The following is a 27,500-nucleotide window of genomic DNA, read 5'->3' on the forward strand; positions in this document are numbered from 1 at the left end:
TATTTATTATTATCGTTATTAAAAATAATATTAATGATATTTTTTTTGCATTTAAGAACCACACAATAACGCTGACTGACGGTGCGTTCGAACCCAGGTACCTCAAAGCCTACCTGAATGATAGGGTGTGGTGGGTGTGGCAAACTACCAAGAAAAAGCATAATATATGTCAGGTTGGTTGGTTGGTTGGTTGGTTGGTTGGTTGGTTGGCTGGTTGGTTGGTTGATTGGTTGATATATTGATTCGTTGGTCGGTTACTTTATTGTTATGTGTTTGTCTCAATCCAATATTATATTTCAATTCCACACACAATTTCTCAACCTAAATATATTCAATCACTCATTCAATCAACCAACCAGCCAACCAACCAACCAACTAACCAACCAACTAACCAACCAACCAACCAATTAACCAACCAAACAAATTTTCAAGGTCAACCCTCAAGGACGTCTAACAGATGGCGGTTTTAAAAGTGGATTCGCCCTCCATAGCCCAACCGCCTACATGTTCCAATTCATCGAGGCAGGAAAGTATCATTACAAAAGGTAGAGAGGGGTGTTCAGGATTAGAAAATATAATAATTATATTATTAATTTAATCATATTATTAATTATAATGTTATTCATAAAATAATTTATTTGTAATTTTTTTATATTCACTTTTTACAACAGTGATGGTCACCCGCATGATGTTATTGGTGTCATTGATGTCCACAAAAGACCAACGGTCAGTTTATTGATTGGCTGGATTGTTGATTGGTTGGTTGATTGGTTGCTTGGTTGATTGGTTGGTAAATTGGTTGGTTGATTGGTTGGTAAGTTGGTTGGTTGATTGGTTGGTAAGTTGGTTGGTTGATTGGTTGGTAAGTTGGTTGGTTGATTGAATTATATATTGATTAGTGAAAAAAAATTGTAATATGAAGAACTATCAATAGCAACAACAACAACAAACTTTTCATTCTGATAGGTCCACGAAGTAAAAATAGCCACGCCCCCCCGTGAAATTGAAAATGACCCCGTCCTGATTTCGACCAATGACATCGTCGCCTGGACTTTTTCCGGGTCACTGACATCATTTGACGTTCAGAGGGTGGCAACTTTTGATGACGTCATCAATGCGCAGATGATACCGGCTGACGTAGTTCCGAGGTGATCCTGATGATGATTTTAATGACGATGACGATGGTGATGATGATGACGATGATGATGATGATGACATTAGTGGTGATTATTATTTTTTTAATATTAATAAAATTAGTTAAATTTAAATTTCAAGAAAATGCGTGTGTAGAGGTTTAGACATGGCTGGCACCTACCATTTCGCCAGCAAGTCGTTCGTCGATCCCACTAATCAATCGGTTCGTTTCGTTTAGTTTTGTATCGTCTCGTTTGGGTTCGTTATTGTGTTATAATAATTTCAGATATATGTTTAGTTTTGTATCGTCTCGTTTGGTTTCGTTATTGTGTTATAATAATTTCAGATATATATATTGTATTTGATTGTATCGCACCTCCCGCTTAGTCATTTTTATAATATTATCAATATAAGTATACTAGTTGATCGTTAATTATGTACAGTATCGTCTCGTATCGGATAGTATCGTATACCATAGTATCATGTATAGTATCGTGTAGTATCCTATTGTAGAGTTTCATATAGTATCGTATCGTATTTTATAGTATCGTGTTGTATAGTATCGTATCGTATCGTATTGTACTGTATCACATAGTGTCCTATTGTATCGTATCGTATCGGATAGTATATAGTATTGTCATTTTTATTACAAGCAGGTTCTGCCGGAAGATCAGATAGTGAGTTCCGTGCTGGCTGACGAAAGCGAAGATGCCGTCATAATAAGATTGGAGGATGACGACGGATTCCACCCTGATTTCATAACCCTTCCGGAAGTTAGATACTATGACGTCATTGTGATGATTATGACGATGATGACGACGACGATGGTACTGTTGATGCAGTTGTTGTTGTTGCTGATGATAATGTTGATGTTGTTGCTGTTATTGATGATGTTGTTGTTGTTGTTGTGGTGATGATGATGATAATGGTGGGCAATAATTATATTATTATTAATTATAATAATTTTTCATAATAAAATCGCAGGATGATTTCGTTATCTTTGATTGGAAAAACTCGAAGATCGCTCACAACATCGTCCTATTGAATTCAAAAGGGGTTATTATTATTATTATTATTGTTATTATTATTACTATCATCATAATTATTATTATTATTACTATCATCATAATTATCATTACTATTATTATTACACACACAAGCAACAAACAAACAAACGAACGAATAAACATACATACAAACAAACATACAAACAGACAAACTTACATACAAACAGGGTTTCATGGAGAAAAAACTAACACACAGCAACAAAAACTACAACGATGACGACGACAACGACGGCGGTAATGATGATGATACTTTCAAAGTCATACATTCTGGTAAACCGGAAAAGGGTAGTTCGTTCGTGCACTACTTCGATATATCCGGCGAGTTCCGATTATCGTCGGTCGGTTACGATCCGAATATTCACCACTGCACCGTAAACGTTGTTAAGAACGGTGAGATGATGATGTTTGGTGGGTGATGATGATGAAATAATAATAAATTTTCCCACCAAAATCAGCCAAGCAGACTCCAACCCCAACCATTCGGAACTACACGAACACGAAACTCAAAGTACCCCAAGGTCACGTGGTCTATCTCAGAGGTTATAGCAGTGATACCGGAAAGAGCCACGGTAATGATGATGATGATGATGATGATGATTGCGGAAAAGGAAGTAGTAGTAATGATCCTGGACCGGCTATTTATTATACTGTTGACGGGACACTGCCCTATCTACATCGTCCTGGGGTCAAGGTTGTTGTTGTTGTTGTTGCTGCTGTTGTTGTTGTTTATGTTGTTGTTGTTGTTTATGTTGTTGTTGTTGTTTATGTTATTGTTGTTGTTGTTGGTTTTTTAAAACCGAATCACCGACCGAATACCGACAGAAATACGATAAAAATGTCGGTATCGTACTGGATCGATGCGGTATTGTGTTCGTTCGGTGTACGGCCATTGCCAGGAACAAAACAAGGAGTGCAGTTTTCACTTCGAAGTTAGTTGATTGATTGATTGGTTGGTTGGTTGGGTGGCTGGTTGATTGATTGATTGATTGATTGATTGATTGATTGATTGATTGATTGATTGATTGATTGATTGATTGATTGATTGATTGATTGATTGATTGATTGATTGATTGATTGATTGATTGATTGATTGATTGATTGATTGATTGATTGATTGATTGATTGATTGATTGATTGATTGATTGATTGATTGATTGATTGATTGATTGATTGATTGATTGATTGATTGATTGATTGATTGATTGATTGATTGATTGATTGATTGATTGATTGATTGATTGATTGATTGATTGATTGATTGATTGATTGATTGATTGATTGATTGATTGATTGATTGATTGATTGATTGATTGATTGATTGATTGATTGATTGATTGATTGATTGATTGATTGATTGATTGATTGATTGATTGATTGATTTATCATCAATCAATTAAACAATCAATCAATCAACCAACCAACCGATCAATCAGTTAATCAATCAATCAATCAGTTAATCAATCAATCAATTATCAATCAATCCAATCAATCAATCAACCAGAAAATTTATAGTCCTACCAGCTGATAACAACTTATCAGGATATCTCCTAAATCCGTACGGGATCGAGGTGTTGTTTGAAAATAACAATAATATTAATAAATAAATAATTATAAAATAAATAATTATAAAATAAATAATTATTATAAAAAAATTAATTATAAAATAAATAATTATAAAATAAATAATTATAAAATAAATAATTATAAAATAAATAATTATAAAATAAATAATTTAATCAATCTTTTTTTAGACGCCCATTAAAAAAGGATTGGATGAGAAAGAAATAAAATTTCGGATTAAATCCCATTTCATCCGTCCTGGAATTTTAAAAATTTCATGGAATGCCGAACGATTTTGTCATCTTTTGGCCGGTTTTGAAGTAAGTTCTATGTTCCATTTTTATTTTTTCATTTTTTTGCCCATTCATTCATTCATTCATTCATTCACTCACTCATCTAGCTAAAAGTAAACGACGTGTCTTACGGATATCTGATCCAGCCAACTACAAACGAGCTAGAGGTAAGTGGTTTGACGTCGCTTGGCGTTTACCGGGTTCAAATGCACGCTCACCCCTTGAATACGATCAATGGAGGGAGTGATAATAGCAATGCTCTGCCTGATCCTATTGAATCAAATGTCCTGGTTAGCTAGTGATGATTCTTTCATAATAATTCATAATTGTCTATAATTATTAATAATTAATTACGATATTATATGAATAGTTACGATATTATGAAGAATTTTTTTTCAAAATCTTTTCGATCCAGACGGTGAAATGTCGGTATCGAGTTGCCGAGACTGGCGGTCCACTGGTCCATCTCCTAGCCACGCCCAGTCCCGATTCTGCCCTCGTCTGCTGGCGAAATATTTCAAAAGTGAACTTAAATACCAAATCTAAAAATAGCAGTGACCCCAAAAATAAGGTCAACGACCCGAAGATTAAGGTCATAGGTTACCAAGTCTATCTAGACGGCGTTCCTTACGGTAACATGGTTCGTAATTATCATACATAATATTATAATAATAATTAATATTGTTGATTATTGGATAATAATTATAATGATAATAACAATTTTTATTATTATAATTATAATTATTATTTCTACTGTCATGCCCCAACATCTTCAGATAGCTACTGAGAGTTCATCGTTCTGCATCTTATTGGACGGATGCATCAGAGCGCATACAACACATCGCGTATCTGTACAGGCCGTTACTGATGGTTTGTATACATACAAACGTATATACAAACATACATACACATTCCGACATACAAACTCATACATGCATACATACATACAAACCAATACATACATACAAACAAATGATATAAATAATTAAGATATTATGAAGAATTGTTTTTCAAAATCTTTACGATCCAGACGGTGAAATGTCGGTATCGCTGATTTGGTTTTAACATAAAAACACATTCATACATGCAAACATACAAACTCATACATGCATACATACAAACCCATACATGCATACATACATACAAGTACATACATACATACAAACAAACAAACAGATCCGTCAACATCTCTCCTATCAAACCAAATCATAATATCGTCGCCTGCAAATGATAACTCGATGAAAGTCATCGCCAGAAGTACTGATAACGATCCGAACGACTGCGGTGATGATGTCAAAGAGGATGAAGAAGATGATGATGACGACGAGAATGGAGACGATGATGATGATGAGAAAATGTTCTTCGGAAAAGACGAATATAAAAACTTAATCAACGTATTTGAGAATGGAATTACAGGTTTGTTTGTTTGCTACGTATTTTTTACATAATTACACACACACACACACACACACACACACACATACATACATACACACACACACACATACATACATACATACATACATACATACATGCACGCATCTACAAAAAAAGCCTCATCAAAAATAAATAAACATGCTAAATCATCTGAGAATACGAATTCAGTTATCGTCATTGAACTAAGTGTGTCTTACCAAGATAACATGCTTAGTAGCCAGGATGTAAGATCCGCAAAGTACAAACAGCTGATTCAAGATTTAAACAAGGAAGGATACAAAACCAGGTTCTACTCTGTTGAGACTGGTGCAAGAGGAAAAGTGGGAGAGTCGATGTTTAAACTTTTCAAAGAGGTGAGACTGTCAGGCAGTTATTAGTAGCACAGAGCAAGCTTCCTACTGGTTGTGGCTGAACATAAAGTAAAAATAAAATGTTGGCTAAATTAACAATCCATGGTTTCAGTGATACTTACATTTTATCATTAAATACATACGTACATACACGTATCTGGAAAAATGCTTTCTCAAAAATACATAAACATACTAAAAAATTTAACCGTTTATAACTATGCGTAGCTCAAAATTTGTAAACTTCAATTATTATAAATTTTACAATCACTACCTACTTGTGATCATCATCATATTTTTCTTCTTCATTATCATCCTAACCATCTTCTTCATCATCATCATCATCTTAATCATTTTAACTCAACCATTAATGCTGACAATAACGACGCCAATAATAATAATGATCATGGACGATGATGGTTAACAATCAGCCAACCAATGCGATCAGGTATATGATCACATCAATTACATCAACAACAACAACAACAATAATAATAATAATAATAACAATAATAATATTTATGATTATATTAATATTAATAATTACAATGATAATGACGTTAACATTGCCAACATTCCCTCTAATGACATCAACAAAGACATCAATAACAACGACTTCATCTACGATAATAACAGCAACAACATTAACAACAATAGTAACAACAACAACAATAGTAACAACAACAACAACAACAGCATTATATATAATAATGACAATAATGATAACAGCAATGTTGATACCGTCTTTAATACTCTTGAAAATGTGATCGCCTACGGAGGTAATGATATCATCTATAGCGAAAACAACAACAACAACAACATTAATAATAACAATAATAATAATACACTTTATGACGTCATTGTTGAAAACAACAACAACAACATTACAGACAATAACAACAACAACAGCATTAATATTGGCGTACCAAACGACGATTACATTAACGCAGACAACAACAACAACAACTACTACAACGACATCAACAACTACGACATCAATAGCGATAACATTAACTACAACAACAACAACACTTGCGCCATCGTCAACAACACCTATGGTATTATAAATAATTCTATTAGTGGCGAAATATTGCCAAAAGCATACATCAGCGAATCACAAAACAACAACAATAACAACAATATCAGGAAAAACATAAACAACAACAACAGCTTGTTTTACGCTAACAACAATAGGTATATAGACAGTTACAATGCTAACAACAACACCAATAATAATATTATTAATTATAATAATAATAATTATCTGCCAAACAACAATAATACTAACAAATACATTAATGATTCTTATAACAATAACATCAACAACAATATCATTGATAATAATAATAATAATGTTTTTTACGACAACAACAACAGCAGCAACAACAGCAACAACATTAATAACGTTATTAGCGCCGTTCATCACAGAACTTTACTGGACAACACTTCCAACTTGCAACAATCATTCGAATCAATCATCACATCACAAACATCGACATACAACTACAACGGCCACAACTACGACGGTCACAACTACAACGGCCACAACTACAACGGCCACAACTACAACAGCAACAACTACAACGGCCACAACTACAACGGCTACNACAACAGCAGCCAAAACAACTGCAACAGCCACAACAGCCACAACAACCACAACGACAATAGTGACAGTAATCTACAAACGTCGAAAATACTTTTGTCAAACTCGCGGCAAAAAAATTCAAAAAGCGAACGACTGCCACCAAAAGCGATTCGATCGTCATATCGTATCGGATATAACGATACCGATAACGATACCGATAACGGTACCATCAACAACAACAACAATAACAATAATAAATACAATTATAAGTTTATTAGTGACAATTATGATACTGACGCAACTTTAAATAGCTCCAACATATATCACCATCATCATCATCATCAACATCGTCGTCGTCATCATCATCATCAGGTTAATAGTAATAGTATTAGTTCTACTCCTGATAATGATGCTGACCACCATTATCGTCGTCATCATCATCAATTCAGCATCGGTGGTTATAGTAGTCGAATCAATTCTAGAACATTCCACAGATCAAAGATCATAAATAGGTGCGTCGAACATTCTAAAGGCTGTCCGGGCGACGAGGTATCATTATCATCATCGTCGCGGAATCGTTACGATGGTTATGATGATGATGACGATTATGATGATGATGATGATGACCGTTGTGATCGTCCTCATAACGGCAATCCAAATTACACCAATCACGCAAATCGAGGTGATGCGAGTAAAAGTAAACTCCTTTACAATCGCGATTACAACAGCGATTACATACACAAAGAGAGTAATAATAATTGTAATCAGGGCAGTAGTTTACAGTACAGAAGTTGTGATAGCGGTAATAGCATTACCGGTAAGACGGGCCAGAGTTTTAGAGTGCCATTTGTAATTGTAACCGGCCGAGCAAGCAGACGAAGGAAAGAAGGTTCCATTCAGTATCTCTACTTGACTCTTTATTTGAAAATAAAAACTTTAATAATAACAATAATAAATAATAAAAACCAAAATAAATGATTATAAAAATAATGATAATATTAATGATAATAATAATGATGATAATAATAATAATAATACCAACAAAATTAACCCAAAACCCGTTGCTGAAAACATTTAAAAGAAAATAATAAAGACAACGGCGGTTATTGTTATACTACTACTACTACTACTACTACTACTACTACTACTACTACTACTACTACTACTACTACTACTACTACTAATACTACTACTACTACTACCACTACTACTGCTAATACTACTACTACTACTAACTACTACTACTACTACTACTAACTACTACTGCTACTAATACTACTACTACTAATACTACTACTTCTACTACTACTACAACTAATAATAATAATAATAATAATCACATATTTTCCTTCTTTTCCATCACCAATCACATTCACTCTCTCTTCTCTCCTTCAATTTTTTTTCAATAAGTAGATCACGAAATAGTATTTTTATTTATATTGTTATTATTGTTAATAAATGTTGTTTTATTATTATTGTTATTAATTAATTAATTTTATGTTTATTTATTCGTTCACAAGCTTTGCGTTCACTAAATGATAGGCATGGCTATATAAACTACATCACCGACATCAACAACAACAACATCCTTATCATATCACAACAACAACAACACAACAACTACAACAACATTTTTATCATATCCCAACAACAACAACTACAACATTCTTATCATACCTCAACGACAACAACACCACAACAGCATCAACAACAGCAACTGCAACAACAACAGCATCACAACTGCAACAACAACAACATCACAACAGCAACAACAACAATATCACAACAGCAACAACAACAGCATCTCAACTGCAACAACAACAACAACACCGTCATCAAATTATCACCACATCAGCAAATTGAAATAATTGCAGGCCTATCTGACATAAGAAAACTCAACAAAACGAAAGCAAAACGCGCCAGAGATGACGACAACACTAGCGACAACAACAACAACGACGACGATGATGATGATGATGATGAGGATGATGACAAACATGATAATGATGACGACGGAACGAGAGAAAGAAGGAGAAAAAGAATGAAAAAATTACGGAAAAACAACGCCATCTGCGCAACTCTAATGACTTCAGAGAATCCAGACGATGATGATAATGATGCCGAGACTGAGGTTGATCATGATGATCATGATGATGATGACTTAATGATCTAAAAATAGTTTGACAATCTAAAAGTAGTTTGACAATCTAAAAATAAATAGTTTAACGACCTAAAAATAACTCAACGATCTAAAAATAACTCATTGATGATCTAAAAATAACTCAACGATCTAAAAATAACTCAATGATGATCTAAAAATAGATTAGTGGTTTTTCCGCGGCCCGTTTGAAAGTGGAAGAAAGAGAAAATGGAGCCATCTTTGTTTCATGGGTCTTTAGAGAAAAAGTTGGAAAAAATTTCCGCAGAACTTGCAACAGCATCAATGTTGCCGGGCCAAAATTCGGGAAAAAGGTCAACAGCAATTTGAGGTTGTCATCATCATTGTCATCATCTTCATCGTCATCATCATCATCATCGTCATCATCGTCATCATTGTCATCATCGTCATCATCATCGTCATCATCATCATAGCCATCATCATCCTCATCATCACCGTCGGTATGAAAAGGAATAATAATAATGTATCGTCAATCGAATAAAGTGCATCAAACTTGGGCGCCGTAATCCGCGAACTGCTTGCAGTCGAACTCCGTCACGGCCACTAACCGCCATCATTGATAATACCATCATCATCTTATCATCGTCATCTCATCATTGTCATCATCATCGTCGTCATCATCATCATCGTCATCATCATCGTTATCATCACCAGCTTCGAATGCTTCCTGGAGAATGATGACCGCTCAGACGTTTTAGCCTCAGTCCAACACGTCTGGAACGTTGACGAAAAAAGCGGAAATAGTAATAGTAGTGGTATTGGTGGTAGTGGCGGTTGTTGTTTGATTCAAGGTTTGATTGATGGAGTGACTTACAAGTAGGTTTCTGACTGTGTTGTGTTATTATTGTTTTATTGTTGTGTTATTATTGTTCGTATTTTTTTTTTGATATTGTGATCAGCACCATTGCCACAACATCATCGTGACGTCATCATCATCACCATCATTATCATCACCATCACAGAATTCACGTGGTTAGCACGTACGAGAAGTTAGGCGTCAACAAATCACAAGAAGTGCAGATGACGTCACCGTCTGTGACCTTCAAATATGGGTCAGGCGATTCGAAGTTTCAAGGTCAATCAAAGTTTAAGATCGTCTGCGATGAACCGAACAAGGTAAATGATGCCATGCGTGCTTTTCGGTGAATAAATTTTATTTCGTTTTACAATTTTTGGTACTTTGCAGATGTTTGTTTATAAAATGTAGTTTTATTTATTACAATTATTATATTATTTTATTTTATTTTTCTATAAATTTTCTAAAAAAAATCAGGTCACATTTAAATGGAACAAAGCAAAAATTAAGCCAAGCGATATCGTTGGCTATCAAATAATGGCAGACGAGAAACCAATCGGCGACCTACTTCCAGCAGACTTGACAGAAATAACCCTGGATAAGTTACTCGCCGGAAGTTCGGTGTTAGTGAAGGTCGTTCCAGTGGCTAAGTCAGGGGTCAAAGTCGTTGACCTTGAACCCGTGAAAGTCACGTGCGCCAAAAAGCCCAGAACGCCCAGAATTTCTGAACAGCCATCTTTTAAAGAAGGAGCGATTGTGATTGGCTGGAGTAATTTAGAGTTTGCCGGAAGCAGAAAAAATGGCGGTGATGACGGTGAAGGAGATGATGATTATGATGACGATGGAGGATTGGTGGATGATGATAATGATATCGATCATTTCAGGTTAGTCTGAAATTTTATGAAATTTTCTTTCAATTTAAAATTATCCACAATTCATAATAAATACAATTGCCAAAGAATCTACGTAAACAACAAGATGAGAGACAGGGTCGACGTCAGTTCAGCTGGTAACAAGAAAGGTTACCAGTACACGTTCACCGGTTTGACCCCGGGTCAAACGTTCGATGTCAATGTCAAGGTCATTTGAAACAACAAAATAATTTATTGCTAATAATAATTATTATTTTAAATAGATATTAATATTTATATTTCTCAGTCTTGTACGAAGGTACATCAGCAGAAGCAGCAGCAACTGACACCAACGACAACAATACACTGCGCCAGTGAGAGCGATCCGTCAAACACCCTGACCATTTCTGCCCCAACCCCTCCGGAATCATCTTACCTCAGGGTAGAAAACATGGATCATAGAGGGATCCTGCTGGCTTGGGATAAAGAGGAAGAGGATAAAGATGGTGTGGATGTTATGGTAGGTTGGGGGCATTTTAGTAATTATTGTTATTACTTTTATTTAGAGTATTATTTTTTATTATTTAGGGTTTCAAACTTTTGAAAAATGGCAAAGCCTACGGATCTACCCTCCCCAAGACATCGCGATCTCTCCTAATTAAGCATTTAAAAATCGGTGAAAAGATGACGCTGCAGCTGCTGACTCTGACGTCACAGCAACAACAACAACATCAACAACAACAACAACATCGTCAACAACAACAACAAAATTTGGCGGGAAAATTGTTACATCGTCGTCGTTCATCGTCCGTATCATCGTCATCAGGATCTCTAGCTAATGATGGAAAGACAGGTGCAGAGAATAAATTATGTTAATGACTACTCTTTTTATATTTAATTTGCATTTCTTATCATCCGGTTTCATTTTAATCATTAACATAAAATTCCGTAATTAAAAAATGCAGTAACCTTGAAAGGGGTAAAGTTGGTGGTCACATACACGGGTTTCGTGCGACCGCCAAAACACGTAGAGGCCCGCGATGTTACTGGAAATTCGGCCCTTGTAACTTGGGCATTGGGTAAACTTCTTTACAATCACCATTACAATTGTAATTACAAGCACGCATACGTTGTCAATCATGAGAATGATAATTACTATCTATTAGTGGTTTCATTGAAATGACCATCAACAACAACCAACCAGTAACAACATCTCAAAACCCACAACAACAACAACAGCAACAACAACAACATCAATTTCACACAAATTTCACACACTCCTACGTAGACGATGACGTCACCGACTCACGTGACAACAACAACAACAACAATCACTACATCGATCCCGAAACATTCCTAGTTACCTGGTGGCCCGGAAACAAAGCGGAAACCGGAATCAACAGCAAAACCTCTCCAGGTATTAGAAAGTAATAAGTAGTATTTTTAAGAAATTATAATTATTATTATATTTAATTATTATTTTTCGTTCCAGATACATGCATGCAACTGACAGACCTAAGTCCTGGCAAAACTTACACTGTTGTCGTTGAATCCAGATTAATTCATCCGTACCTTGAAATCAATCCAGGTAGTCTTTAACTATGATGTCATTCTTATCAAATCACGTGACCATGTTATCGTCATCAGTATCATCACCGTCGTAATTAACTTAAATTATTGTTTCTACAACACAACGGCAACATCACAGAAACGGGCGAAGAGAAGAAACGAAGTTTCATCATGACGTCAGCGTCAGATCACGTGACTATCGCGACGTCATCTTACCCTGTTTCCGGCCCTGAAAACCTCTGCGTAGCCTCTACGACATGCGACTCCATTCTGGTTACATGGGAGCCCGGAAGCGGAAACAGTAGCAGTCGAACTTCCGGTGCAAAAATACTGGGTTGGTGTGTAAATAATTAATTTCAACTATGGTTATAATTATAACGATAACTGTTTTTTACTTTTATTATTATGACGTCATCATGAATACATCATTGTCATCATCGTCATCGTCGTCATCATTCCATCACCACCACCACCATCATCATCATCTTACTACCGCCATCCTCCTCCTCATCATCATCATCATCATCCTCTCCAGGATACAGGGTAGATGTAATCCCGAAAAGTTTCCTGAAGCTTCTGAAATGGAAACAATCCGACCGATTCAAGCAATCCGACCGGCCGATCTACGATCAATTAAGAACCGTCGACTTATCAAAGAAATCGAACAGCGCGACAATTGACGGTCTTACCGAAAATACCGAATACTGCGTTACCGTAACCGCCATTACTCGCGAGTATTTTGAACAACTGGGTCAAAGTTCAAACAAAATCAAGTCAATACCGGCAGATGAACCCGCCCCTGAAAGCAAATGGCTGCCGAGATCCACTGTCTTCTGTTCCACATCTGGTATCACTGATTTACTTTCAAATTCTCCTTCTTATTATTATTTCTGACTGGACGATTTTAATACAATTAATAATTTTTACATCTGAAATTCATACGAATGACACAAACTCGCCTGAAGAATGTGAACATTACACAAAACTCTGCCATTAACCTCAATCCCTTTTTACAAAAATGTTAAACTTCCAACCCGGGGCACCCCCCAACACGAACAGGAACTGGCGCGCCTGACGACTTGAAAATGACGTCATCCGGCCTGGACTGCATCTCGTTGTCGTGGCGAGCAGCACGAGTCAGCGGCTCAAATCGATTGGTGGAAACGAGAGTCAAGTGGGTCAAAGTGAGAAGTTCCGGAAGTAAATCGCGATATGACGACGATGTTAGAGGTCACGAAAAGGTCATTCAGGGGTCAAGTTCTCATGCGACTATCTATGGACTCGATCCAGGAGAGGTCAATCAATTTATTTTTTTAATATTTAACCGTAAGAATAATATTATTAACGACAAATCATAAATTACCAAACAGACATACCGATTCTCAGTGGAAGCGGTAGTGAGCAAGAAAACATCGGTACGAGACGGTTTGGAACCGACCGACCTAGAATGGGAATCGAAGCACAGGATGCAGTCAAAATTATTCTCGAAACCGATATTCGCTCGAACGAAAGCACCCTGCCCACCACCATTGCCCCTCATGACGTCATTCACGAGTAACAGTTGTGATCTTTGTTGGCAGAAACCGGAAATGCTCTTAGTTTACCGGAAGAAGGTAGGAGGGAACAGGAAAGAAGATCATAAAAATGGCGGCCTTAAAAAATCAAATAAAAAAACTGAACTAAATCGTAACAGTGGCTACGAAAATGGTGACGATGATGACGCTTATAAATACGATGATGATGACGACGACGACTCTGTGAAAAACCACATCGAAAAAATAACAACCAGAAAACAACAGCGCAAACAAGTAAACAACGAGAATGACGTCATAAGACGCGTCAAACTCCACTTACTCGGCTACCGGTTAGACGTGAACGGCCAGCCACACATGCGGCTGTCGCCACTGACGCAAAGTTGTACTCTGGTTAAGTGCAAGCCGTCCAAGAAGTACAAAATTGTGCTCTGTGCTGTCACTTGTCCATTGAACGTATTCAAAATGAGGAAAAAGATGGAAATTGTTAGTGTTGTTGTGGTTGTTGCTGCTGCTGTTGTTGTTGTTTTTTTTGTTGTTTCCGACTATGATGATGATTTGTCGTTAGTTTTGTGGACTTTATCACGATCATCACTGGCATGATTATCATCATCATCATCGTCTTCGTCGTCATCATCATCATCGTCGTCATCATCGTCGTCATCATCATCATCATCATCGTCGTCGTCATCGTCATCATCATCACCACCGTTATCATAAACAGAAGCAATCCAAAAGCGTCTTTGACAGTGACTCCCCTGCTTTTGAAGATTGGAAGGATCTGACTGGCGACGAGGATAATGACGTCTCCTTCTCCCGACCAATCACATTTCAGGTACCACCAGACTCTCGACGAATAGGAGCTCTCGTACAATGCTCGGCTAAATTTATTCCATCCAATAGCGATCGAAATAGCAATGGCAATAAAACTTTAACTAATCATAATCATAAGAGCAACAGTGATAATAATAATAATAATAATAATAGATGGGGCCATGTAGTTGTCAAATGGACCGTGAATAAAAATGGCAACGACGTCGATAATGAGGCGAAAAAGTACAGAAACAAAAACAAACAAAGAAATATAAACGGACAAGGTAATACAATCAACAACCAAAGAGATACAATGAAAGCCCTCAAAAACGGCAATGGTGATGATGATAATGGTAGTGGTGATAACAACAAGAGTGGTGACGATAGTGATGGTGGCATTCGGAATGTTAAGAAGAGACGGAAAAGCGGTAAAAAAATAAAAAATGATGATGACGTTGATGATGATGGTAGTGATGACGACAACAACAATGCTGATGATAATAATGATAAAGTTGCGGTTGACGATGATGATGATGATGAAGATGATGAAAAAAATCATAAAGCACCCAACGGAAGTTTCCTCCCAAGAGTCAGCCAATTCAATGTAACATGGAAGTACCTTCACATCAAAAAACGACGTGTCGGTGATGGTAACAATGCCGTTAGTTATGATAATGATGGTGATGGTTGTGATAATGATGACGGGGAAGAAGAAGGAGAAGGAAGAGGTAGTGATGACGATGATCAAAAGTACGGCGAACTCCGACAGGAATCGTTCGAAGCTGATGTCAACCGCTGCACAATCCCGATTCTTAAAAAAAGGTGACAATGCTTATTTGTTGTTTTTTATTGTAGTTAATGTTGTTTTTGTTGTTGTCATCATCATCTTCATCACCTTCATCGTCGTCATCATCGTCGTATCACACACATCATCATCAACAACGCTCCCCTTACAGCCAGATTATTGACCTCATAGTTGAGCCCATCTTCCATCCAACTGACCACAAAACGTCCACAAAAAACGACGACGAAATTGATTCGATTCCGCCAAAAACCGACTCACTATCGCCAAAAAACACCCAACACATCCAAACGCACATCCCTGGACCCCCCGAGAAGCCGATAACCTGGATTAAAGCAATTAAAGATAGAGAGTTCGAGATTGAATGGGCGGAGCCTGTTTTGCATGGTGGTGGTCTTAGGGGTTATCAATTGTACGTTAACGATAAGAAGGTGGGCGGAGTTATAAATGTCAATCACCGGAGGGCTATTGTTCCTTACCAATCGAAAAAGTATGAATTGAATTGAATTAAATTGAATTAAATTAAATTAAATTGAATTGAATTAAATTAAATTAAATTGAATTGAATTGAACTGAATTGAATTTTATTTGGCAGACACAAGAGACTGAGATAAGCAATTGGTGAATAAATGTGAGTTTTAGGACTCTGCCTCCAGATTGAAATACAATAAGAAGACTAAGATAAAATTAGAGAATTGGATAAAGATAGTTAAAATGTAATTAGAAAATCTTGCTTTAAGACGGTGGATTAAACCCAAATTTTTAGAAACCTTTTTAGAAATAAACTGGATATGGTCAGACCGGGACAATGTAGAATTAATAAAAACACCTTTAAATTTATTTGAATCAACCTGACTTATACTACCATTGTTAGTAGAAATATTTAATTTGAAAATAGACAAGTTCGAATTTTCGGACCAAACCAAACATGCTAAGGAAATATCTATCTATGTTTATAAACATTTGCTTATTCATTCATTCATTCATTCATTCATTCATTCATTCATTCATTCATTCACTCATTCATTCATTCATTCATTCACTCATTCATTCGTTCATTCATTCACTCATTCACTCATTCATTCACTCATTCATTCGTTCATTCATTCACTCATTCATTCATTCATTCACTCATTCATTCGTTCATTCATTCACTCATTCATTCATTCATTCATCTTTGGTTCACGCAGAATTTACAACGTGAGTGTAGTTGCATTGTCGTCCGAAGCAAATTTTGTCGATTCCGAACCCTCTGATGCAGTCGTGATTGACTCAAGCTTGAAAAAAAATTTCTCAAAACTAGCCGGGAAAACCAAACACCATCATCATAATCATAACTCCCGCGGCGATGATGATGATGATGGTGGTGGCAATGGTTATGATAGTAGTGACATGGGAGGCGGAGGCGGTGGTGGTGTTGATGATCTCGCTGATGGTGGGGGGAGCGATGGGTGGGTGGAAACGCACCTGAGGGTCGTGAAAGTTGAGGACACATCCATACACATGGACTGGACCAATGATAATAATAATAACGTTGACTATTATAAAGTCCGATGGAAGTCAGCTGTTCAAACTCAGGTGGCTAATTTCTCCGAATAAATTGAAAATCTTTTTATTATTATTATTATTTATTATTATTATCATTATTTATTATAATTATTATTATTATTATTAACCATGGAAACAAAATAATGAACAGGAAAAGGAAGTGCAGTTGGAGAGTTCCGAGACTAGGTGTACGCTTCACAAGTGTGCACCGGGAGTGCAGCACTGCATACGCTTGTACACCTACGATGCTAAAAATAGATTGGTCGGCAGGTCAAAGGTCGTGAAGGTCGTGACCTCTGCTCCCGCCGGTGCTCCTGTCGTCTGTGTTAAGTCAGTTTGAATTTGTTTTGAAAGTGGTTTATTTATTTATTCATCCAATTATTTCTTCATTCGATCACTCATCAATCAATCAATCAATCAGAGCCACCAACTTCAATTACGTCACGATCGAGTGGGAGGAGCCAAAATCATTTGGCGATGCTACGATTACAGGTTATAAGGTGTTCATCGATGGCGTGGCCGAGTCGAACGACCTGGGTTCGACTGCAAGATCGTTCGCGTTCACTGGAGGTGTTTGGTGTAAGGACTATGTTTTTCAGGTTCAGGTTAGGAGACATTTTGTTGTTGTTGTTTTTGTTGTTGATGTTGTTGTTGCTGTTGCTGTTTTTGTTGTTGATGTTGATGCTGTTGTTGATGTTGTTGTTGCTGTTGACGATGTTGTTGACGATGACGTCACACACACACACACACACACACACACACACACACACACAGGCTCTCACATCAGAACGCAGATACCACAGTCAGCTGTCCGAACCCTTGGTAGTCACGTGGCCTGGTGTTTTGGCGCCAAAACTACAAAGAGTGACGTCACCGTCGTCCAATTATTTCAATGGTGTTAAAATTAGCTGGGGCCTGATTGTCGTGACCGGGAATGCAAAGATTAAAAACTGTAAAGTTAGTGAATGCGTTGATTGGTTGCATGAATGATTGATTGATGGATTGATTGATTGAATGATGGATTGAATGATTGAATAATTGATTGATTGAATGAATGAGTGATTGGTTGAATGAATGAGTGAAAATTAATTTATAACTTTGTTCTATATTTCAGTTGGTTGTCGTTGAAGAAGAAACAAATCAACAGATTCAATCGGAGCCAGTCAATCAAGTAACTTCTTTTTCAACCAGCCAATCAATCAACCAATCATTTAATCAAACAATCACATATTTATTCACTCAATTATTTATTCAATCATTTCTTCATTCCTTCAATCAATCAACCAACTTTTTTATTTCTTCCCAGGATCAAATGTATTACGAGTTTACAGATCTAAAGCAAGGAAGATATCTTATATACATGGAGATACGCGTTAGCATCATCATAACAATAATAATAATAATAACAACAATAATAATAATAATAATACCAAATACAAAAAACAGTTGCACGGATCGCAGAAATTGGTTAAAAGTGAATCTATTTTAGTGGCGCCAATCTCAACCATCTTAACTCCGACCATAAGTGTCCGGGTTCGAAACCTAGATGAGCGTAGAATGCTAGATAGCGAAACCGCCATTTTGATCAATTTGAGAGATAAGTGAGTGAATGAATGAATGAGTAAATGAATGAATGAATGAATGAATGAATGAACGAACGAATGAATGAATGAATGAACGGACAAACGAATGAATGATGAACGTATGAATAGTTAAATAAATAGAAAAACTAATTGCTGAAATATGGGTAGTTAACTTAATGAATGAACGAATGAATGAATTATTGATTGAGTGATTGAGCGTAGAATCAGCCACATCATCATCATTATCATCATCAGACTTCTCCAAGATTTATCCAAAGAACGTTTCCTTCCGCCTGCCGATCACTATCATCATCAGCACGTACAGGTGAATTATGAATTCTCATTTAAATTCATTCATTCATTCATTTTCACTTTCTTGAATTCATTCATTTCCTTATTTTTTCGTTCGTTCATTCATTTTTCAATCAGGTGAATCCGAACAATCAGGCTTTACTGAATGGTTTGGATGGCTTGGATAGAGATTTAGATTTATGCCTGGTTCTCATTCAAAATGAGTTTACTGGTTAGTTCGATTGGTTTGATTGATTGATTGATTGACTGGTTGATTGATTGACTGGTTGATTGATTTTTTTAAGGATATATATATATATATATATAACATAATATCTAAATATACGTGCAGGCATGTTAAACTGTGTTGTCTCTTGGCAACCAGCAAGCAACAACAACAACAGCAACAACAACAACAGCAACAACAGCAACAACAACAACAGCAACAACAACGACAACAACAACATAAGCTATCAATTGCTGATTAACGGAGCATCTTATGGCCCGCCACTCAAGAATGATGTTTGCAACTTACCGCTTAATGTAGTTATAATTATTAATGTTACTGATGTTGTTGTTGTTGTTGTTTTGTTGTTGTTGTTGTCTTTGTTGTTGTTGATGACGTTAATGATGACGTTATTATTGATCTTACCAAGCTTCCTTGTAAAGATCAGACGAATTATTTTATTAGTTTGACATCCGTTTGTAACAACAACAACAGCAACAACATCAACAACAACAGCATCAACTGCATTCCTTCAAATGTTGTTGAAGTGTCAACTGAACCGCTTCAACCATTTTCATTTTTTTGCTTTTTCAGTCAGATATTGAGGTAAAAATACGCTTTTTAATTCATTTTTTGTCTTTCATTCATTCATTTGTTCATTTAGTCATTCATTCACCCATTCATTCATTCATTCACCCATTCTTTCATTCAATCCATCAGACCATCGAAGAAAGACCTCCACAATGACGTCATCATACCCTACCGAGAAACTCTTGAAATCGAAAGAAAATTCGCTTCCAAAAAGCCCGTAAACCAGGGATGGGTAAGAAAACCGTTTGGAATTTCCACCACCTGCACATCTCTGGAAATTTTCAGCGGAAATTCCCAGCAGCTATTTATAACCACCAATGATAATAATCATCACCTCAATAATAATAATAATTTTGGCTACGTAATTTATTTTTGGTCCGGTCATCATCATTACTCCATTAAGCAACTCAACTGGCTCTGTCAGTATTCCAGTAAAATGGCGGGAAAAAATTATAAGGTTATGATAATGATGACGACGATGATAATGATTCAGTCAGTCAGTCATTCAATCACTCTTTCACTCATTTATTTATTCATTCACTCACTCAGATAATCACCGTGTGCTGCGAATCAACACAGGCCACATCATCATCATCACCACCATCATCATCATCGAGAGAGAGGGCTTTGCAAATCTTGAATATGACTGGCTGGTTAAGTTTGCAGCAGCAACAGCAGCTGCAAACAGCTGCCAACAGCCAGCTATTTTCTCACTATCTAACTTTTCTCGAAAAAGGCGGGAACTTTTCAAATTTTTGAATTTATTCACTGAATTAAGCAACCAATTAAATGTCAGCTTTATTTTATCCACTGAATTAAGCAGCCAATTAAATTTCAGTTTTATTTCAAATCCACTCGGACCCCTTCAACTGACGATATTTCAATTACTACTACCCCTACAACATTACATTTAAATTTAAGATATTGCCCGATAACTATTGCTGTAGTTGTTACTATTATTATTATTAGTATTGTTGTTGTTGTTGATTTGTTTTTATTATTATTATGATTAATAGTAACATTATTATAATTATAATTATGTTATAATTATTAATAATTATTCAGACCCGAATGGCCCACTGAACGAAATATTTGAGGTGGTTGGCGTCCCAACGGTCGTGTTGCTCAACGAAAAACGTTACTTACCATTATCATTTATTAATATTATTATTATTATTGAAAATATAGTTTATAATTATTATTATTATATTATTATTTATTATTATTATTATTTATTATTATTATTATCCCAGACAACATGGTGTGGAAAGGTAGGCACTGCGCCCTGGACTATAACGGCTTTGAAGCCTTCCTCGATTACGTCACGGGTAATAATAATAATAATAATAATTTTTATTAATAATTATTATTATTATTATGATAACCATAATTATAATTATCATAATAATGATAATAATGTTAATGGCAGACGTCACTCACATCTTACTTATCATACATTGGAGAGAAAAAAATGTATGACACGTTGGTTCACTCGCATTCGAGTACTCTGTGTTATTGTTATTATTATAATTATTATTGTTATTATTGTTATTATTTATTGTCATAATTATTTTTATTATGCAGACGGGTCACGTGGAAGCACTTCCTCTCAACTCGATCCTTGGACTCAAAGATCCCAGGTTCAAAATCCAGGTTGGTCGAAATGTCTTTATTGGTCTCTGAGGTACAATTACGTGCGTAAATACATTCAAACATACATACATACATACATACACACTATGTATGCACACTAATACCTTGGAGAGCCGGCAGATGTTTGGCGTGGGATGTTACGGTCCCTGGCACCCTCGCCGAACGATACGTAAACCTGACAAGTAAAGAATGCGGTTTGGTCGCGGCCAGGGCAGCGGACGAGAAAATGAAGAAATATGGGAATGCCCTCCCCTCGATGAAATTCTTGCCAATATGTATCGAGGTTCTCGGCCCGATGGACCCCAACACACTTAAATTTCTTAAGGCAATATGCAAAATGATCAGCGTCAGATCAGGCGACAGCAGGGAACTGTTTTTCGCAACTAACCCCATTTCGTGCTTGTTGCAGCGGTTCCTGCGTGTCTGTGTGCTTGAAAATATCCAACTGAATGCCGACATGTGCAATTAACGACAAATCAAAGTGTTAATACACTTGTTACTTGATGTTTGACGGTTCAGTGTCACTCATCATGTTTTGGTTTTAATGTTTACATACATACATACATACATACATACATACATACATACATACATACATACATACATACATACATACATACATACATACATACATACATACATACATACATACATACATACATATATACACATATATATATATATATACATGCAAACATACATATATACACATACATTTACACATACGTATACATGCAAGTAAATAAATGTTTGTGTCACTTTTAAAGCCTTCAGAGAGCGCCTGTTGGCTATGAGTGGCGATCGTCTGCCGAACTCAAACACGTGGGCAGTAAACAGGAGAAACTCCTCACTGAAACTGACCAATGGGCTGTTGCTTTTGCCGTCACGTGATCAAGGGGGGTCCAGGAAGACCGTATCGCTCGGTCGTAACCATAGCCACCATGATCGTCAGAATCGTAACAATCGCGGCTACAATGACGACGACGACAACGACGACGATGAGAGTAGATATGGTCTCTACTACAGGCCTAAAACTGGTCAAGTTAGGTCACCGTACGAGGAAAAATTGACAGGAAAAAATTTGATGGTAAAATCGGCCGGTGTTAATAAGAGGAAACTGGCAAAAAGTAGCCATTGATTGGTTCGCCAGTTGGTTAATTGATTGACTGGTCAGTTGATTGGTTCATTAATTAGTTAGTTGATTGATGATTTGAGTGATGATTGATTGATTGATTGCTTAGTTAAACTCATTTTTATTATAAAATCATCTCATTGTAAAACTTTATTTAATCAATTGTAATATTTTTAGTTCTATCAAACAATTGGGAAACTCTATTTTAATGTCAACTACTCGTGAATGTATTTATATTTCTTTCCTTAGCAAGTAAGGCTTTTTCAAACTGGAGACTCTATTTATACATAAACACACAAGCGCGCACAAACACACATAAACACATACACACACGTACACACGTATAATATATAAAATATACGATCATTTCTAACTTGAATTTAAAATTTCGCGATTTCAATTTTAGACTTTATTTTAAAACAACATTTTTGTTTGTTAGTTTGATTAGAAACACAATAAATTCAAGTAATTTGCGCCTGTAATACTATTACTTCTACTACTACTACTACTGCTACTACTACTACTACTGCTGCTGCTGCTACTACTACTACAACTACATGATCTATTTCTTAATCATAGCACCATTTTCGTCATCATCGTTATTTTCCATGTCATCACTACAAAACACGTCATCGGAACTTTTTCCTCCTCTCGTCTTATCCAAAAAAATGACGTCATTAGTGACGTCATACTCACAACCCCTATCTATCGACACAATGCTACCGTCACGGCGGGCCCTTTCAAAGGCCCCCTCTCTCTTTAGAGCTCTCTCCCGTCTCATCTGGTCCCTATAGAAATCGGCGAAATTGCTGACGATAATTGGGATGGGCATTGCTATGACCAAAACGCCGCAAATGCAGCAAATCGCCCCCACTAATTTACCCCAACTGGATTTGGGGTAGACGTCCCCGTAGCCCACCGTGGTCATCGTGATGGCAGCCCACCAAAATGAGTCCGGTATGCTGGTGAATTGTGGCTGGTCGATGATGCTTCGGTGGTGTTGGTGTTGGTGGTGCTGGAAATCAGGAATGGGCTGTTGGGACTGCTGGGGAATGGGTGCTTCCGGACAGTTTTGCGGCTGTTGGTGGTGGTGGTGGTGATGGTGGCTATTGTCGTTGTCGCTGTTGCTCTCCGGAGGCTGGTCGTATTTACTACAGTTCAAATATTCTGGAAGATTCAAGGTGGGAACCATGAAAGAATTGTTCAAAAATCAAACAAATTCATTATATGGCAAATCCTTTAAGTTAATTAACAAACTGCCAGCAAAACAGCCACTCCACACAACTTCAGCACCAACAACAGCGGCTAACCATTTTTATAAGCAGCAGTAGGAGCTGCAGTGGCCACATTATAATCATCACTCTTCTCGGCGAAGTAGGCCAGACTTGAAAAAATTAGAATTCCGATAGCAATGAACATGACCAACAAGCCGAGCTCCTTGTAACTTCTTCGTAATGTGTAGCCCAAGGATTGTAGGCCAGTTGAATGACGAGCAAGCTTTTTGGTTGATTGGTTGATTGATTGATCGATCGATTGATTGATTGAATGAATAATTGATAAATTGAATGATTGATTGATTTATTAATCAATTCATTTATTTGTTCCTTCGTGGTTCTTCCATATGCTCGTTCGTTCATTCATTTGTTCATACGTTGGTTTGGTTCGCCCGGTCTTTTGTTCACTCATTCATTTAATTATCAGATGTTCATCAATTTATCCATTCATTCATTCACTCAATCAATCACCAATTCTGAATCTTTCAGATTAAAAATCGCCCAACCTTGAAGATCCTAAAAATCCTCATGATCCGGAAGACTTGAACGATCCGGCGCGCGTTTTGAAGTTGGTCAACTCCCACGCTTTTCTGGTCATTTCCCGCGTTTTTTTGATCAAAAATGGAAACGACCAAAGATACATAATAAGGCAACATGGCCGCCAAATCGATGAAATTCAAAATGCTCCTACAAATGAGTGTTTGTGTGTGTGTGTGTGTGTGTGTGTGTGTGTGTGTGTGTGTGTGTGTGTGTGTGTGTGTGTGTGTGTGTGTGTGTGTGTGTGTGCTATCTTTTATTCGGTGCTCAACACCTTATATTTTGCACACTTATACACACATACACGCACACAGACACGTACACAGACACAACTAACTTTAAGAAGTTGCATTTGTTTGGCGAGGCCAAAAACCTCACTAAGTATTCGAAGGTGAACCAGCCGATACAAACCTAGACGTGTATAAATATTAATAAATAATTACCTAGTGTATATATATTTACATTAATTATGTGTACCTGTGTGTATGTGCATGTATGTGTTTGTTTGCATGTGTCAGTGTGTGTGTGTGTGTGTGTGTGTGTGTGTGTGTGTGTGTGTGTGTGTGTGTGTGTGTGTGTGTGCGTGAGTGAAAAACCCACGAACCGTTTCGATTCTGGCTAGGTGGATATTTTCTTTTATTATCGTGCCATTGTCGTATCTATGGTGCATAGATGGAAGAGTGTTGAGCGTTAATGTGACAGTCGAGAGGACGATAAATAAGATTGAAATTGCCGCCATCGCCTATTTTGAGATGATTTTTTTGTCTTTGTTTTTGTTCCGCATATAATGGCGATGAATTGTTGTTGTGAGGTGTGTGCTGGTCAGTTTGTTTGATTGTTTGTTTGTTTGTTTGTTTGTTAGTTGTTAACGTTAACAATTCTCAAATTAAACGTCATTTAAGTTACCCTTGCAAGTAGAGATGTTTGCGGCTTATCGACAACATCCCAGAGCTTCTGTCTGAGGTTGATGCAGAAGGTACCGGGTTCAAATGCATCCTCGTCAGCGTAAATTTTCAAACTTTTTTTCTCTTTCCTAATTTCATTGAGGCAGAACTCTCTGTTGTGGAAGTATTGTGCCTGACAGCATGGCTCCAGGTTAACGTCACTCACACCCCAGTACTCCAGGTCCTCTGAGTACGATTGCACGCATATCTGTGTGTGTGTATGCGTGTGTGTGTACGTGCGTGTGTGTGTACGTGCGTGCGTGTGTGTGTGCGTGTAGCTATGTTTTGTTGATTGTATGTATGGAGAATCGAAAATGTAAAAGTTAAAGAAGTGATAAAGGGCATTTAAGCGATATGACGATGGTGATGATGATGACGATGATGACGATAATGATGCTGATGACCATGATGATGATGATTACGATGGTGATGATGGTGAATAAATTTATATGGTTGTTTTTTAGGCGCCTTCCCAAGAACTATTACAATTGTGGTTGAGAGAAAGAGAGAAAAAGAAAGAAAGCGAGAAAGAAAGAGATATATATAAATAAAAAGAAGTAGAAGAATAAATAGAAAGAGAGAGAGAGAGAGAGAGAGACCAAATAATTATATTTGCGACATAATTACCCAACGAAAAAGTATCTAATTTTGAGAGAAGAAAATTTGAAACTAGTTTTTAAAAAGATTTTTGGCTATCAATTTTGCATGCATGCATGTTTGTTTGTTTGTGTGTTTGCGTACATTTGTTCGTTCGTTTTTGTTTGTTCGTTTGTTGGTTTGTTTGTTCATTCGTTCGTTTGTTTCTCCTTTTTTATGAAAGTAAGTTCATTTTCATTAAAATTACGTAGGTTTGTAAACTATGCTCGGTTTTATACAAAGACGCTAACATTAATTAGTATTAATTATAAAATAATTAAAAACAATTAACACCAATTAGACGATAATGTAAACAAATTAGATGATAATTTATGTTAATGAGATGCATCTTACCTCTTCAGAGCAGTGCAGCTTCCCAGTTCTGTAGTAATTAACGATATAGGCCGAGCTGACCGGCTGACGGTCGAAAAAAAATTCCATTTTCCCTTCTCTGACGTCATACGTGACGTCATCGCACAGATCCAAGATGGCGACCGGAAATGAAAGACAACTCGCAGCGCAGGCAGAAGAGGAAGAAGATGATGGCGATGACGTCTTCAACGATGGCCGAAGTAAGTAGAGATGTGCGAGTTTACCGAGTCTCGTGTGAGGCGCTTTGATGAGGTCACCAATGTTCATCACGTGACGGTTGCCTCCCACGTTCACGATGATCAATTCCGTTTCCGGTTGTGATGTCATCGCGTGAGGACTCTCTCTTTTATCTTAATTGATTTTTCTCTCTCTCTTGTATTACGTGCACGTATTTCCAGGGTGTATTTATGAATGCAGTGCTATGCTTGATACAATTCGATAAATAACATTCAATACAACTTCATACGATACGATACGTATTTAATACGATACGATACGTATTTGATACGATACGATACGTATTTAATACTATACGATACGTATTTGATACGATACGATACGTATTTGATACGATACGATACCTATTGATAGTTTATAATTGCCAATAAGAAAGGTGTGATCTCAAATTATTTTCAATCCTCCCAGCTTAAATCGAATTGCGAAGTAACTGGGGCCAGTGCATTATAAACGTGTGTATGTATATTTTTTAGAATAAACTAGAAACAATGCAGCGAATCCAACCAGCTGA

General features: G+C 36.8%; 3 protein-coding genes across 3 annotated transcripts in view; 2 read left to right on the forward strand and 1 right to left on the reverse strand.

Moving 5' to 3' along the window:
- Positions 1-16,590, forward strand: part of HELRODRAFT_182344 (hypothetical protein) — a gene marked incomplete at both ends in the record, with an annotated part of 17,979 nt that extends 1,389 nt beyond the window's left edge. The window contains 33 exons of the mRNA XM_009032618.1: positions 57-125; positions 967-1,148; positions 1,276-1,357; positions 1,791-1,907; positions 2,119-2,190; positions 2,369-2,591; positions 2,657-2,892; positions 3,953-4,081; positions 4,162-4,344; positions 4,470-4,694; positions 4,831-4,924; positions 5,231-5,470; positions 6,270-7,692; positions 7,873-7,972; positions 8,192-8,312; positions 9,298-9,554; positions 9,746-9,912; positions 10,257-10,418; positions 10,565-10,718; positions 10,876-11,282; positions 11,358-11,478; positions 11,557-11,769; positions 11,838-12,102; positions 12,215-12,328; positions 12,538-12,666; positions 12,742-12,837; positions 12,958-13,152; positions 13,354-13,665; positions 13,878-14,113; positions 14,189-14,836; positions 15,075-15,985; positions 16,120-16,396; positions 16,561-16,590. Of these exons, the coding sequence (XP_009030866.1) occupies positions 57-125; positions 967-1,148; positions 1,276-1,357; positions 1,791-1,907; positions 2,119-2,190; positions 2,369-2,591; positions 2,657-2,892; positions 3,953-4,081; positions 4,162-4,344; positions 4,470-4,694; positions 4,831-4,924; positions 5,231-5,470; positions 6,270-7,692; positions 7,873-7,972; positions 8,192-8,312; positions 9,298-9,554; positions 9,746-9,912; positions 10,257-10,418; positions 10,565-10,718; positions 10,876-11,282; positions 11,358-11,478; positions 11,557-11,769; positions 11,838-12,102; positions 12,215-12,328; positions 12,538-12,666; positions 12,742-12,837; positions 12,958-13,152; positions 13,354-13,665; positions 13,878-14,113; positions 14,189-14,836; positions 15,075-15,985; positions 16,120-16,396; positions 16,561-16,590 (8,190 nt within the window). The remainder of the gene's footprint in view (positions 1-56; positions 126-966; positions 1,149-1,275; positions 1,358-1,790; positions 1,908-2,118; positions 2,191-2,368; positions 2,592-2,656; positions 2,893-3,952; positions 4,082-4,161; positions 4,345-4,469; positions 4,695-4,830; positions 4,925-5,230; positions 5,471-6,269; positions 7,693-7,872; positions 7,973-8,191; positions 8,313-9,297; positions 9,555-9,745; positions 9,913-10,256; positions 10,419-10,564; positions 10,719-10,875; positions 11,283-11,357; positions 11,479-11,556; positions 11,770-11,837; positions 12,103-12,214; positions 12,329-12,537; positions 12,667-12,741; positions 12,838-12,957; positions 13,153-13,353; positions 13,666-13,877; positions 14,114-14,188; positions 14,837-15,074; positions 15,986-16,119; positions 16,397-16,560) is intronic.
- A 767-nt stretch (positions 16,591-17,357) lies between these two features.
- Positions 17,358-22,326, forward strand: HELRODRAFT_182345 (hypothetical protein; the record flags this gene model as incomplete). The annotated part of the gene is made up of 12 exons (XM_009032619.1): positions 17,358-17,543; positions 17,665-17,843; positions 17,935-18,118; positions 18,288-18,470; positions 18,960-19,114; positions 20,109-20,219; positions 20,334-20,436; positions 20,754-20,862; positions 21,270-21,341; positions 21,458-21,532; positions 21,789-21,857; positions 21,971-22,326. 12 exons carry the CDS (start codon positions 17,358-17,360, stop codon positions 22,324-22,326), a joined length of 1,782 nt encoding a protein of 593 aa, XP_009030867.1.
- A 331-nt stretch (positions 22,327-22,657) lies between these two features.
- On the reverse strand, positions 22,658-27,079 carry HELRODRAFT_187620 (hypothetical protein; the record flags this gene model as incomplete). The annotated part of the gene is made up of 9 exons (XM_009032620.1): positions 22,658-23,204; positions 23,686-23,965; positions 24,337-24,486; positions 24,770-24,950; positions 25,138-25,211; positions 25,405-25,542; positions 25,707-25,952; positions 26,735-26,831; positions 26,934-27,079. The coding sequence occupies 9 exons, from the start codon at positions 27,077-27,079 to the stop codon at positions 23,140-23,142; spliced, it is 1,377 nt and encodes a 458-aa protein (XP_009030868.1). The 3' UTR covers positions 22,658-23,139.
- Positions 27,080-27,500: the final 421 nt, after the last annotated feature.

Source organism: Helobdella robusta, assembly GCF_000326865.2.
Source record: "Helobdella robusta unplaced genomic scaffold HELROscaffold_85, whole genome shotgun sequence".
Taxonomy (NCBI): Eukaryota; Metazoa; Annelida; class Clitellata; order Rhynchobdellida; family Glossiphoniidae; genus Helobdella; species Helobdella robusta.